The sequence below is a fragment of the Delphinus delphis genome, chromosome 3, assembly GCF_949987515.2.
Source record: "Delphinus delphis chromosome 3, mDelDel1.2, whole genome shotgun sequence".
NCBI lineage: Eukaryota > Metazoa > Chordata > Mammalia > Artiodactyla > Delphinidae > Delphinus > Delphinus delphis.
Window position 1 is genome coordinate 29,356,390 of NC_082685.1, and position 15,662 is coordinate 29,372,051.

At 43.1% G+C, this 15,662-nt stretch overlaps 1 protein-coding gene across 1 annotated transcript in view; it reads right to left on the reverse strand.

Annotated features, from left to right (window-relative positions):
- LOC132423081 (teneurin-2) overlaps positions 1–15,662 on the reverse strand; it is a 713,011-nt gene that overhangs the window by 314,395 nt on the left and 382,954 nt on the right. Inside the window, exon 3 of the mRNA XM_060008418.1 lies at positions 13,788–14,022. Coding sequence (XP_059864401.1) covers positions 13,788–14,022 — 235 coding nt within the window. The remainder of the gene's footprint in view (positions 1–13,787; positions 14,023–15,662) is intronic.

The following is a 15,662-nucleotide window of genomic DNA, read 5'->3' on the forward strand; positions in this document are numbered from 1 at the left end:
AAAATCAGAAAGAGAAATTAAGGAAACAATCCCATTTACCATTGCAACAAAAAGAATAAAATACCTAGGAATAAACCTACCTAGGCAGGTGAAAGACTTGTACTCAGAAGACTATAAAACACTGATGAAAGAAACCAAAGATGACATAAGCAGATGGAGAAATATACCATGTTCTTGGATTGGAAGAATCAATATTGTGAGAATGACTATACTACCAAAGCAATCTACAGATTCAGTGCAATCCCTATCAAACTACCAATGGCATTCTGCACAGAAATAGAACAAAAAATCTTACAATTCGTATGGAAACATAAAAGACCCCAAGTAGCCAAAGCAGTCTTGAGAAAGAAAAAAGGAGCTGGAGGAATCAGGCTACTCGACTTCAAACTATACCACTAAGCTACAGTAATCAAGAGAGTATGGTACTGGCACAAAAACAGAAATAGAGATCAATGATAGAGGATAGAATGCCCAGAGATAAACCCATGCACATATGGTCATCTAATTTACGACAAAGGAGGCAAGAACATACAATGGAGAAAAGACAGCCTCTTCGGTAAGTGGTTCTGGGAAAAGTGGACAGGTGTGTGTAAAAGAATGAAATTAGAACACTCCCTAACACCATACACAAAAATAAACTCCAAATGGATTAAAGACTTAAATGTAAGACCAGACACTATAAAACTTTTAGAGGAAAACATAGGAAAAACACTCTTTGACATAAACCACAGCAGGATCTTTTTTGACCAATCTCCTAGAGTAACAGAAATAAAAACAAAAATAAACAAATGGGACTTAATTAAATTTAAAAGCTTTTGCACGACAAAGGAAACCATAAATAAGGCAAAAAGACAACCCTCAGAATGGGAGAAAATATTTGCAAATGAAACAACAAAGGATTAATCTGCAAAATATACAAACAGTTCATGGAGCTCAGGATCAAAAAAACAAACAATCCAGTTAAAAAATGGGTGGAAGATCTAAATAGACATTTCACCAAGGAAGACATACAGATGGCGAAGAGACACATGAAAAGCTGCTCAACATCACTAATTATTAGAGAAATGCAAATCAAAACTATAGTGAGGTATCACCTCACACCAGTTAGAATGGGCATCATCAGAAAATCTACAAACAACAAATGCTGGAGAGGGTGTGGAGAAAAGGGAACCCTCTTGCACTGTTGATGGGAATGTAAATCGATACAACCACTATGGAAAACAGTATGGAGGTTCCTTAAAAAACTAAAAATAGAACTACCATGTGACCCAGCAATCCCACTGCTGGGTATATACCCTGAGAAAACCATAATTCAAAAAGAGACAGGTACCACAATGTTCACTGCAGCACTATTTACAATAGCTAGGACATGGAACCAACCTAGCTGTCCATCAACAGATGAATGGATGAAGAAGATGTGGCACAAAATTACAATGGAATATTGCTCAGCCATAAAAAGAAAGGAAATTGAGCTATTTGTAGTGAGGTGGATGGACCTAGAGTCTGTCATACAGAGTTAAGTAAGTCAGAAAAAGCAAAACAAATACTGTACACTAATGCATATATGTGGAATCTAAGGGAAAAAATGGTACTGACGAACCTAGTTGCAGGGCAGGAATAAAGAGGTAGACATAGAGAATGGACTTGATGACATGGGAAGGGAGGGCGAAGCTGGGGCGAAGCGAGAGTAGCATCAACATATATACACTACCGAATATAAAATAGTTGGCTGGTGGGAAGCAGCTGCATAGCACAGGGAGATCAGCTCGGTGCTTTGTGATGACCTAGAGGGGTGGGATAGGGAGGGTGGGAGGGAGGCTCAAGAGGGAGGGGATATGGGGACATGTGTATGCATACGGGTGATTTGCTCTGCTGTGCAACAGAAACTAAAACGGTATTGTGAAGCAATTATACTCCAATAAAGATCTATTAAAAAAAAAGAGGTAATTAAGGGAAAAGGAGGACATTAGGCTGGGGTGTCCTTGTAAGAAGAGGAGATAAGGACAAAGAAACACAGGGAAGACCACCTGAGGACAGTGGAGAAAACAGTCATCCACAAGCAAAGGGGAGAGAATCTCGGAAGAAACCTAACGTATCAACACATTGATCTCAGACTTCTAGCCTTCAGAATTGTAAGGAAATAAATTTCTGTTGTTTAAGCCAAAAAATAAAAAAAAAAGAATGAGGTACGTATATATGATATTACCTGAAATGCTTTCTACAATTTCTCACGAAGTTAAAAAAGGCCATTGTCAAATGGTAGGTATAACACGATCCCTTTTATATTAAACTTGAACAAAATATGCTCAGATACCATAAACATTTCTGGAAGCCTAAAATAATAAACCTTCAAATGAGATTTCCTTGAAAATAGGATGGAGGGGCAGGGCATGAATATACTTTGCACTTTTCACCTTTCTAATTGTTCAATGTTTTTACCAAGAGAATGAATACATTTTGTAATAAAACACCTGGAAATACCAGAGCTGTTGTAATATGTGCTCTAATTCTTTGTCTTAAATTCTTGACCATTCCTTTGCAGAAGGAAATGGAGATAAAGATGCTGCGTGGGAGGAAGAGGCAACGAAGTCGCCTACTCATCATACAGGGAAGAGTGAGGCGATCTGAGGGAAGCTCCAGCAGGAAGCCTGCCTGCAGTCCCACCCAGACAATCCGCGTGAGAAACCAACGAGTCATCTGGCCTCACCCTCCTCATCTGCAGAATAGACATTGGCCTGCACGAGTGATCCTAACATGGGTTCCGGTCTCAAAATTCTGCCTTGGTGCTGCCAAATGATTCCCCCTCCTCTTAAATGATCAGGTCAACCTAAATCATGTTGACCTTGACTCCTTCTCCTGGTCTGCTTTCTGATGCAGCGGTCAGAATCAAGGGGCCGACTTCCCAGAAGATGGCAGGTAAATACTTATTTCTGTGTCCTCATCACCAGACCCTTTCTTTCCTATGCCACCCCTCACCTCTCCCTCTTCTTCTATGCTTGAAATAGGCCTTCAATTTTAGCCCTGCAGAAAATGCTATACTTCTCCCCTCTCCCCCAAACTGAAGGTATTGTGAACTTGAAGATGCACGTTATAGGCAGGATGTGAGGAGGTCCCCATCCTAACACAGCTTTCATATTTCCAGACAAGGCCAACGATGGTGAGAACTCAGAAAACAAAGTACCCCCAGACCCAAACTGAATGTGTCCTTCCCTCCTGGTTCTCACACCCAACCCAGTGTCCCCCACACCATTATACTGAAATTCTAGCAGGGGGGTTAAATGTAAGTGTGCTACCTTTCCCCCTACTACTGAGCTTTTCTACAGCTAGTAATATCAGATTAAATCACAGGAGTGTAAATAGCAATGGGCATAATTATTGACATTAGGACATGTTGACTTTTAGGACAAAACTTTTTGTCTAATTAAATGTGGAACTATTCTGATGGTACCTATAATAAGGTCCATTATAGAGCAGACTGACCCCTGCAAAATGTCCTATCTAAGATGGTCACCACAAAAAAGCATAAAATGCATTTTTATATTGCTGAGAATAGAAGCTTGGAGCATGGAATTAAATGTTTCCCATTCACTGTCTTCTGAAAAAGCAAAACCAAGGACTTCAACTTGATAAAGGTAAAACTGCTTCTCCAGCCTTTTTCAGGAGATGAGAAACGCGTTGAGTTGTTCCGAGTTAACTTTCTCATCATGAGCCCTCGTAAAGAGCACTGTTTAGTGAGACAATAAATGAGCATGTTTTAATTAGAAAATGTGGAATCCAAGCAGTTACGCAGGAAAGAAGAGGATAGCTTAAAAGAGACATCAATAAAATAAAAGTTAAAATGCATTAAGTGGCTACAGTGAACTCAAAGGTAAAGTCGTGGGCCGTGTGAGAAGTGAACCAGAGAGGGTGATGAATCAGAAGGGGATGCGAATTACTCAGTGGACCTTATTCTTTCTACTTCATATTGGAATCAGTTGTAAACCCCCTTCGGTGCCCAAGGCAAGTGAAGTAACCGGGTGCTCTGAACCTCCCCTAACCCCACCCCTGGGCAGGACTGTGTGCTCAGAGGAGAATCACTATAATTAGCCAATAAGAGAAGGCAGCTGGGCGAGGGCAAAACTAGTATTGAACTTGGCCTGGGTTTTTTTTTTTTTTCCTTCTAGACCTCTATCTTACGGTCTCCTGACACTGTGGTGTTTGGTTATGGCCACGCCCTTCTTCCTGGTCTCCTGTTCCATGTGGGCATGTGATCCAGGCCTAGACAGTCAACATGGCCCATGCTCCAGGCCTCGGGATTGGGTTTGCTGTGGGCACGGGATTCTAGCTGGGTTCCTGAGAACCAGGAAGTTCCGTTGAAATATCCAGGGAGTTCCGTTGAAATATCCAGAAGAAGAAATCCTTTTCCTATTCCTTTCTGAGCTATGAGGATAGACCCTATAATTCCCACAAAGATCTCACAAAAGGAAACCCGCTTAAGAACAATGTTGGAAAACGGAAAAACAAAGCTGAGAGAGAGCGAGAGCGAGAGCGAGCGCCTAATGCCTGAGTTTAAGTCCCTGAATCCAGTTCTGCCTGAATCTTGATTCTGTCCCAGACCCTTCATCTCTCCAGGTTTCGTCCTCCTGACATGCTGAAGGGGACAACTGTATCCATCGCACAGGGCTTCAAATCGGACAATATAAAGTGCCTAATACAGGGCTTGGCACAAGGCAGGCACGGAAGAGATGACAATGCCTAAAAACAAAGCCCAAAAGAGCGTTCAGTCCTTCACAGGAAGTGGAAAGATTTTCAATATGACCACCATCTCTCCTCACATGGATTCTGAGGTTTAGAAGCTGGAGAAGATAATCTTTGCCGTCCTCTGCCTTTAGCACTCAGCTGTAGGACATTAACATACTAAGAGCGCCCTAAGCTGAATACAAGACCCTCACACAGCAGGGTCCCGTTCCCAGAGGGCTTTTACGTTTATTCTCTCACTTGACTAAATTGGCCGGGGTGGGGTGGATTTGGGGTCCCACCAAATGCTTAAATGTGCCTAATATCACCTAATGCCTTCTTATTACCTGTTCCAAAGTGCAGTGGAGAGGATCTGGGTTGATAAGAGATTAAAAAGTCATGAAGATGAAGCTCCATTTAAAATTCTTATCTAAGCACATACCCAACAAGAAGAAGACATTTCCCACCTTCTTCCTAGAACAGGATTTTTAATCCAGTCCTTCAAATAATTACAAAAAAATGAGCTTTTAATCGTCATATCGTTGGTGTGTAACAGCTTGACAGGAGGACTCATTGTTGAGCAGGTGTCTTAGGGATGCTCCAACCCAGCTGAAGCTTTAACAAGCTGAAAGAGAATTTCAGAACCCTCTCACAAATAAAAAAGAAGTGTTACTCATTCTCTTTTTAAATATAAGGCAAGCACTCACAGCTAAAACACCGATGACAGAAATTGGAAGCACTTGCAGATTCCTCAAACAGTTACGCTGAGCAAGAAACGATTCTGTAAGGGATTTAAAAACACATGATTTTGAGGGTGATTCTCCATGGTTAACATTGTCATGGGCTTCCCTGGTGGCACAGTGATTAAGAATCTGCCTGCCAATGCAGGGGATACGGGTTGGAGCCCTGGTCCGGGAAGATCCCACATGCCATGAACCAACTAAGCCCGTGCGCCACAACTACTGAGCCTGCGCTCTAGAGCCCGCGAGCCACAACTACTGAACCCCACGCCCTACAGCCCATGCTCCGCAACAAGAGAAGCCACCTCAAGGAGAAGCCCGCGCACCGCAATGAACAGTAGCCCCCACTCGCTGCAACCAGAGAAGGCCCACGCACAGCAACAAAGACCCAACGCAGCCAAAAAAATAAATTAATTAATTAATTTAAAAAATTGTCATGACTTCTGAAAATGGATATTTGCATTCAAGACTTAGGGAACAGCCCGGAATTGTTCAGTGGGTTTTGGAGGGGAAAAAAGGTATCTGAGAAAAAGTTGCTTAAAGCTTCTTAAACTCCCCTATCATCTAAAGGATGCAGCCCTAGTTGAGCAAACTGGCTGAACGCCTGGGATAGATTGCAATTCTGGGGACATAAGATCCCCACTCACAAGGGCAGGCGAGACCAAGACTAATAAACCAAAGGAAGCTTCAGAAAAGGTGCAGAGCCTACTTCGCCTGCCTGGGAGAACCACGAACGCCTTATCTGGCTTCTGTGAAAAGAAAAAATCATTGGGGAGCCAGAATTAGAAAAGCCTTGGGTTCCATCCAGTCTCTCCCGCCTAAGCCACATAAAATATCCTCTGGGAAGGCTTCAGGAAATACCCCAGGGGAATGACAGTTGATATTAGCTGAATGGGTGAAAGAGCACAGACAGAGATGAAAATATTTAGCTTTTTTCAACCTTGAACTTAACCCAAGAGTCCAACATTTACACGTACTCAGGGCAGAGTCTTGCGCTTCCAAGCCATGACCACAAGGTGGCCTCAATCCCTAATTGGGTCCCCACGGTCCAGGCTGCAGAGAGACGGGTTTTGAAAAAAAGTTCCTTCTCCCCAGAGGCTTCCCTGTGGTAACTCGCAAGTAAGAAGTTCAAGTCCCCAAAGCTTTAATAAACTTAACAGGGCTTTAACTTTCCAGCAGGAGACAAATTTCAAAAGGACAGCCCTCCTTGTATACCTCTACCTTCAAGGATGTTTCCAAGTTAGCAAACCATGCCAAGAGCAGACTGGAGTTGTCTTAAGTAAGATGCAATGCTTGTTTCTTTCTTAATGCACCTTGTAATTTGCACACGAACCACAACACTTTATTTTCTTATTAACAGGTCTGAATGTGGTTAACACCGCGAGTCCTCAATTGCAGAGGAGTGGATTAGACTAGGTTCTCTTTATTTTCCTGCCAATTGTCAGAAAGTGATTTGGGGTACGGGGTGCCCCTCCTTACTGGCTTTTTCCTCTACCACTCATCCCCCCACCCCCCTGGCTCTATCCAACAACCAACCTCTTGTCTCCATCTGCCAAAAACAAAAAGACACAGCCTCATTTCTCATTGGAGAGCTTGCCTACTGTGCAGTTCAGTTATTGAGATTAATAAGCTGCCAGTTTCCAAGGAAGACTAAGAAAACTACAAAATTAAAGCTCACTGCAACGTGCAATGCTGCTGGTGGCCAGGCGGGATCACGGTGTCAAAAAGGCGAGGTAAAGCTATAAACTAAGGCTGAGCTGGAAACGCTAACCTAAAGGTCTCATTAATTTCCATGTTGCCTCTGATGAGAACTTAGAGGGAGCATAATGTTCTGCAATATGGAGAAATCAAGCGGCCTATTGATTTGCAAAGTGCTGGAATGCATCTGGTTCACCCGGAATGAATTCTAGGTTTAAACCTCACGCAAAAACGTTAAAAAAAAAAAAAAAAAAAAGGAAGAAAAGCAAAACAGGTTACGTTGGTTTCATATTCTCAAGATCAAACTTGTCAGTGATTCTGTCAGAAAATTAATCCTTAGGTAGAAAAATCAATCTGGAGAACAAGTGGAGAAGAGTCTTCAGGTTCAGCACGGTGAAGATGTTCCAACAGTCTCGTTGCTTCCCCGTGACAACCTTATTTACTAAAGGTCTTGAGTCTTGATTCCCAAATATGCACTCCCAATAAAGCATCCATATGAGGCTAAGATTACTTGGTCTTAAAGATAAAAAGTATGTTTTCTGAAATGCTGCTACCCGAATTAGACTCCTCAGGTGCCACTTACCAAGCCCAACAAGCTCCATTCTTTACCAGAGCACTTCCTGGGTGTTCATCACAACTTCCTGAGTGTCCCTACTCAAACTATGACCAAATGGCCAGCCGCCATACCCGCGGCTGCGTGGCTTTCTGCTACCAGTGTAGCAAAGACTGTCTGCAAGATAAACCCTATGCAAATCACAGAGCTAAAAAGGTAGCACTGCTTCTTACGTCTGCAGTGTCAATTTGCTCTCGCATTTTACGACATGCAGCGCACTAAACCTCCTGTCTGTAACTCAGCTCACGTGGATCCCATGCTGCCACCACCGTGGAGGCTCAGGACTTCAGACTGACCATCCTGGGTGGCCACCGATCCCGCAGAGCTGGAGACAAGGGTCCTTTCTTATCCTGCCTGCTCATGATATTGTCTGTGACTAACTCAATGTCCAGTACTGGACTGGGATTCATCCCTCAGATCATTTCTTGCCTCGTGTCACTTATACTGCATTAACTTCACCATTTCCATGGACTGGATACATTCTAATTGGACAATAAGTATCGTTTTGTTTTGTCCTTTTAGTCTCCAAGGCATTATCATGTGGTGGTTAAGAGCATTGCACGTGGAGTCAGGTAGACCCAGGTTTCCACCCCAGTTCGGTCCCTTACTTATTTGGAGACGTGTAAGTAACTTCACCTTCCCAAGCCTCAGTTTCTGTTTATTTAAAATAGGGATAGTAACATATACTCAACAGAAGGGTTAAAGGGTTCAGTGGGATCATGCATGTAAAACTAAGCATGGAGCAAAAACTATTTGATAAAGTTGTTATTCACAGAACTACACAATCATGTACAATAACTATTAAACTGAACAAAATTTCTGGAGAGATTTTTTTTTTTAAGAGAAAAGTCCACTGCTGAGAGCTTTGGATACACGAACTATGCTATCATTTGCAAATGGTTGTGCTTCTGTGTTACATCTATTATTTTAGAATCAAAATAAGTCTGGCCAATAACAGCTACTCTTAATACTCTTGTTGCCTCAGAGATTTAAGAAGTGGAAAACCGAACTTGTTTCCTAAATGACATCCCTATTCACTCAGCCACTTAGGCCAAAAAACTGGATACTGTGCTCACACCTGCCTAACCTACATCTTGACATTCCATCGGTCACAAATACCTGCTGATTCTACCTTCAGTACATACCCCACATCTTTGAATGTGCACCTTCTGGCCAGATTGGTAAGAGAAAGAAGGACAGCTCTGATACTGCAGCTACGGGCACCCTATTGGAAGCCCCACCACTTTTCATCTTAACCGTGACAGTATTCTCCAGATTGGACCCTTAGTCCTGCTATAACTTGCCCTCAAGCCCCCCTCCCCACTCCCCACCTACTGAACCTATGGCAGCTACCATAGTTAAAAACAAAACGGGACCATTTATGTTATTATTTTGGCCTCCTGTTTAAAATGCTTCAGTGACTTTTCACTGTTCTTGGCGCTGGGTCCAAAATCTTTAAAGCAGCCCCACACCTTGCACTGTCCGGCTCCCGCCTGTCTGTGTAGTTTGCTTTCTCTTCCCGGCATCTTAGCGTTTCTTCCCCCAGCGGGTCGTGGTTTTCGCCACCTAGAACATTCTTTCAGTCTAATTAACACCTACTCATCCTTAGGGCTCAGCCTAAATGCAAATTTCTCCTGAGTCTGGCTTCTCTATACCTCACACGACACTTATTACTGTCACTGTAGGGGCATATGCCTAATCTTTTGTTCACATTCTGTCTACAGTCAGGAAACTCCAGAAGGGCAAGGACTTTGCTTTTCTTCTTCACTGCGGAATCCTCGGTGCCGGGCACCTGGCTGGGTCTCATAGATGTTTCTCGAATGAGTAATGGATGACCATTTCAAAGAGCAAGTTGCAAACTTGTTTGTAGCTCGAGGATCTGGATGGCTAAAACGAGGCCTTCTGGTATTTCAGGGCAAAAGCAAACTCAGAAGGAAGTTTTGTCCCGCTTACGGATTCTCTTTAGTGACCTGCTACCGAGATGGATTCCAAGAAAGAAGCTTGCCTCAGCAAAATGCATAAGGGAAAGCAAGTTAGGTTCTGTCGCTGAGCTACTTTCTACTGTCTTAGACAAAGAGATGCTGACTTCAGAAACTCCCAAAGAAGCAGCTGGCCAGGAAGATTCCTGACCTTGCTCCTCTCAGGAGAGGAAGGAGGAGATAGGTGCTATCGACCCAGAATCACACAGGGACCTTGTTCTAAGATCTTCCGCCAGTAAGCTGAGAGAAAGATGGTGGGCAGAGTGATTCTGTTATGCAGACGTTAGAAAAGAGGGTCCAGGCTGTTTGCAATTAGTTCCTCTGCCCTAGGTTTGGTTTTTCTTGGATCATGTTATGGTTTACACGTCAGCTGACTGTCCTGGGTGGTACAAATTTATATGCACTGTTATTTACATTATTAACGTTGATACCGAACTCTCCTTATAAGCTTTTTCATTTTGTGTTAAATTCCAGATTCATACAGTCTATTTCCTGGCTATGCCTCCTTAATTAGCACCTTGATTCTACTTGTCATAGAACAAAGATGGAAAACACACAGTCCAGGGAAGATCTAACATGCCTCATTAAGACTGACGGGAACATCAAAAAGCAATGCAGAGGGGCAAGGGCTTGTTCCTTACTGGTCTAAAGAAACAGCTTGGATTTGGCCTGGAGTCTCGGGGGGTTGCAGAATGCTGCCCATCACCTCCCAGAGTTAGGAAATTCTTCCATCATGCCCAGAAGTCTGTATTAATGAAAGTAGAGGTGGTGAAGCTGTTTGTACATTTCCATTGCATTTTCAAAATTGATGAGTACATCATGATCAGCCTCCAGAATGTCTTGCCCTCAATGGTTTTTTCCTGCTGTGGTTAATCAATTCTTATTGGGTATGAAAGACAGGAGTTGGAATCCTAGTATGATATCATGCCCCTAACGTAAGAGCTTCCATTCCTACATTTGCTCTTGTGGGTAAGAAAATCACCCCATTAAACTCACAATATTTCAGCACGTGAGTGAGTGAAACCGTTCAGTTCTACAGTTTCCAAGACTATATGGAAAACCACTGAGGAATGAGAACAAATGATGCTATAATCTTTGATTTTTTTCCACTTACCTGCTAGGTAAACTTTTTTTTTTTAACATCTTTATTGGAGTATAATTGCTTTACAATGGTGTGTTAGTTTCTGCTGTGTAACAAAGTGAATCAGCTATACACATACATATATCCTCATATCTCTTCCCTCTTGCGTCTCCCTCCCTCCCACCCTCCCATTCCCACCGCTCTACCTTCTAGGTAAACTCTTGTTCATCCTTCGAAACCCAGCTCAAACAGCCCCTCAGCTGGGAAACTTTTCCTGACCATCCTGGGAAATTTAATAACTATTTCAACTGTACAACTACTGTAACTTACGCACTTCCATTCCTGTAAACACTGCACTATCTTTTTGTTTATGTGCCTATCTCCATTTTTACGTTGTATGAGCTTTAAGGGCAGGATACATGTTTTAATCATAATCTCCCCAGTACCTAACATAGCGCTTAGTATTTTCCAGGGATTCAGTAAGTAAATGCTAATAAGAGACTGTATAAATCATATTTAAAAGAGAAACACAAAGTTCAACAATTCTATTAATTATTGCTAAAGTTTTCATATATGAGACAAGCTGCACATCCAACTTATATGTATTCAGTTCCATGGATGGAGTTTCAAATATCTGTGACTGACTTAGTAATAGCCCCATCTCAAGGGCCTTATATTCTCGAACTCTTGGCCCTTGAATGTACTGATCAAAGAACATCTGGATATGTTCTCCCTTGTTTTTTTCCTTCTGCTAGGCTTCAAGGTTTTGGCCATCTTACTTACTTCCCAAGCTTGCCTCCTCTAAAAGCATCACTGAGAAGCTCCAATCCTAGGAGAAATGCCATGTATCCTAACGATCTGCAGAAGGACTCTACAGGTCAGAAAGCATGTTCTGGGAGAACTTCAGGAGAACAAGAAGGGGATAGGCTTGGCTTTGCTGGTCCTCTCCTCCAGATCCTTTCAAGGGAACACTTTATTGCCAACTGATCACATCAGAAACTGGGCGATGGGAGATACGCTTATGCAGTGTATGTGTTCTCATCACCAACAGGAGGCTCTTTGCGAGGAGTAGACACTCTGATGGATCTTTCCCTGAAGACGTGACAATTAAGGCCATAAATGTAGGTTCGTGGCTGTTCCTGCATCAGACAATCTGACCACCTTATTTTATGTGTAGCAACCATGAGAGTTCCATCCAATGCGGGTCATAATTTACCATCTCACTGAAGCCCTAGAACGCTTGCAAGTTACTCTGCCCCCCAAGTCTAGATTCTGAATTTTTAAAACGCTAATAACAATGATTCCTTCCTACCTCATTGGATTGCTTCCATGCTTGAATGAGGTAGTGCATTGAAACCACTAACATCGGCATGTACAGACTGCACAATAAAAACTGGTTGTTAATGGCGATGGTGGTCCTCTTTCCTTTTTCTCCTTCTTTTCCCCCAATATCTACCACATTTCTCCTTCCCTTTCTCCCTCCTCTTTCTTCATCCTAACCACTGTGCATAGCCTTTATGTCTAGAAACTAGTTTTCAAACAGTGGTCTGTTGATGTGAAAATAGTCTGACTAGTACCCAACAAACTCTACGGCAGTTCATAAATATAAGGACGAAAAAGACAGAGTCTTATCCAGCCTGAAAGACCACTACCAGCTATGAAAATATCCTAAGTTAAGCCTGGCGGACCAGTCAACTTTCAGCCTGGAACCTTTCCAGCAAAGCTACTTATTAGTGGGTTATTATATCAGTACAAATGCTTAAATCTATCTATTATATATAATATATGCATAGAGTTTCTATTGACTTTACTGACTGCAAGCCTTAGAGATTAAGACTGCAGGCCTGGTTACAAATCACCTAGAGTTGTTAGAAAATAAAATGCATTAAAGCTTGGGGTGACTACAGTGACAGTGGTACACAACTTATTCAAGATCTTGTTAATAAAACAAAACATATTAGAGATAAGAAACAACATCAAATGCTATGGCTTGCATAATTATTTCCAGCTGTGTGCAGAAAATTCACGGGCCATTACCAGAAAGATTACAGATTATTTCAGTCTTTCCTTAAACCTAAGTTATGAAAGTTTAAAAACTATGTGGGAACTTTTTGAAGGTTCAATATGAATTAGTCCTTCTCTCTTTAGTCTCCATGGTTCTTCCGGGCAAGGAAACTGTACCAATTGAAGCACACAAACCATGAAAGTGCCTGGGGGTGGAACAGCAAGGCGTTCCAGTATCTGGCTGACCCACTGTCAATTACATTGCAGCTTGCCACACTGTGACCAATGCCCCTTCCTTCAGGTCACTAAGGCAGGTGTGATTTTGGAAGACCAGAAGCAAAGGTGAGAAAAGGACAGAAGCAAAGGCAAAACAAAACAAAGCCAGACCTGGAGATCACTTTGAAACCCTTCCCTCTCAACATAAGTGCTGCCGCTTTTTTCTTGTTTGTTTTTTTACACTATTGTTTGCCCCTCAGGCATCAGGCTGTTAGTGTATACAGGAGGGATTAAAGTGAGACTGCATGTTGGATGAAGTATAAATTAAAATTATACTTCTGTCAGTCTGGAATCAGGGATTGTTGCTCAAGGTCTCCCCAAACACTTAATTTCAAATGAGTCTTCATTTATTACTTCAAGAAAGGCTAAATGCATAATTTATCAGCAGCTTTCTGTCAATATACCCTTAGAAGCATGTTTCCCATGAGTCTTTGAGTAAAAATATGTTATGCTAATTCTATTAGTTGGGTACACAGGAGCTGTGGAAGAAAGTAAACAAGCATTAAAAGGAGACACATGTGAACGAAGAAATACCTATCAACCTACCGTCCAGGGTCAAATTACCAAGGGAACAGCACAGAGTTGGTAAACTTGTCCCATAATGTAGGCGGGATTTTCTCCCGACTGCTCTGGGCGGGTGATGCAGCAGGGAGCCAGGTGTGATCGTGATGGGGACTTACCGGGTCTCCAGGGGCACGTTGCTGTTTAGCACCCAGCTGTCCTGAAGCTGAACTGACTCGGGCGTGGTGGCCAGGTCGTTGGGCGCAGGAGCCGGGGCGTGAATCTGACTCCGCCGATTGGTCAGCGAGTTCCTGTTGAGGGAATTGGCTGACGAGTGGTGATGGGACAGCGTGTGGTTGTGCGGGGGTGGCAGAGGGGGCCTCAGAGTCGACTGGCTGTGGTGGTTCGGAGGGCCTGAGAAAAGAGGAAGGAGAAACGGCCATTAGGGGCTTCAGAATGCGGCCGCGTTCGCTCTGCAAGCCTGCGGAGGAGAGCCTGGAACAAAAGCCTCGATATTGACAATTGCCGAATGTCACGAACTACAGATGCAGATACGACTGTGTCCAGCATCCCAGTGTCAGTTACTAACGAATAGTATACTTTGATTTGCCTTTATCCCTCGGCATCAAATTAAGAATGAGAAACTAGGTTAGCAAAACCAGGCTGGTGAGGGCTGACCAGTGGAATTATTTGAAACATATTAATTCTGCAATGAAAGTAACATGATATTCAAGGCTGAGCATTGTTGTAACAAGTCCCTAGCCCATTTCCTGGTAAACCAGTACACTCCATACATTCTTTAAAAACATGGCATCTTTCTGAAGGTATAAGAAAGATGGCACGGGCTTCCCTGGTGGTGCAGTGGTTGAGAGTCCGCCTGCCGATGCAGGGGACACGGGTTCATGCCCCGGTCCGGGAAGATCCCACGTGCCGTGGAGCGGCTGGGCCCGTGAGCCATGGCCGCTGAGCCTGCGCGTCCGGAGCCTGTGCTCCGCAACGGGAGAGGCCACGACAGTGAGAGGCCCGCGTACCGCAAAAAAAAAAAAAAAAAAAAAAGATAGATGACACACTCTAAGTCAGGGAGTAGTAAATGTAAACACCTATCAGGGGCCAGGCAGGAAAGTGAGGTGGACTGGGGTGAACTGGAGAGGGCAGGGAGCAGCCCTCACTCAGATCCAGGCTCACGTGGCCATGTAGGGGTTAGAGCTCAAAGCAGATGATCTTCCAGTTTTTCTAGGAGAGCTGAAGATCTGGACTTTTTCAAAAGACTTTTCTGTATTTTAAAAAATGTTGACAATTAAAAAATATGTGTGTGTCTTTGTGTATTTATATATATGTTTATATATACACACATATTCACATGTATATGTATACTTTTTTTTTAAATGAGAATCAACAAAACACACCTGTGAGCCCGCTCAGATCAGGGGCTTCATAACATCTGTCCTCTGAGAGATGAACCCTGAGGACCCAGTCTCTGGAGAAGGTCAGGGTTGATGTTTTCAAACCACGACCCTTACTCCAAATTGCATCCTGGTTTCTAAACTTGCAATCCTCTGTCCTTGCAGGAAAAACGCACAAAGGACAACTATACCCCTGTATTCCCCTGTAATTCCCCTGTAAGTATGACCACGGATGACAATTCCACACACCGTTTTCCTAGCAACCCACTCTCCACCTATGAAGTGAAATATTTGAAGCATAATGAAAATGAAGGTCGTTCACTATGCAACGTAAGCCTATAATTTGGTTTCAATGGCTACTGAAACATGACTTTTAATTCGTGTCCTTTGAGGAAGTTTATTTTGCGAAGCCTCCAGTCGGGGTTGGCAGCCCGCCAGGTGACTGCCGAGCCTTGTCATTTTGGCCCCTGCCAACTTTCAATATCCTCAGCCCCTGCTGTCCTGGCTTTCAGAAGTTGGCTCAAGTCATTTAAACAAGCAATTTGACACACATTTCAACTACTTGTCTCCTTAGGTGACCGGGCTACATCTCCAAAAGGTGTAAATCTACATTCCGTGGCTCCTGGGAAGCTTGCAGAAACGTTCCGAAAG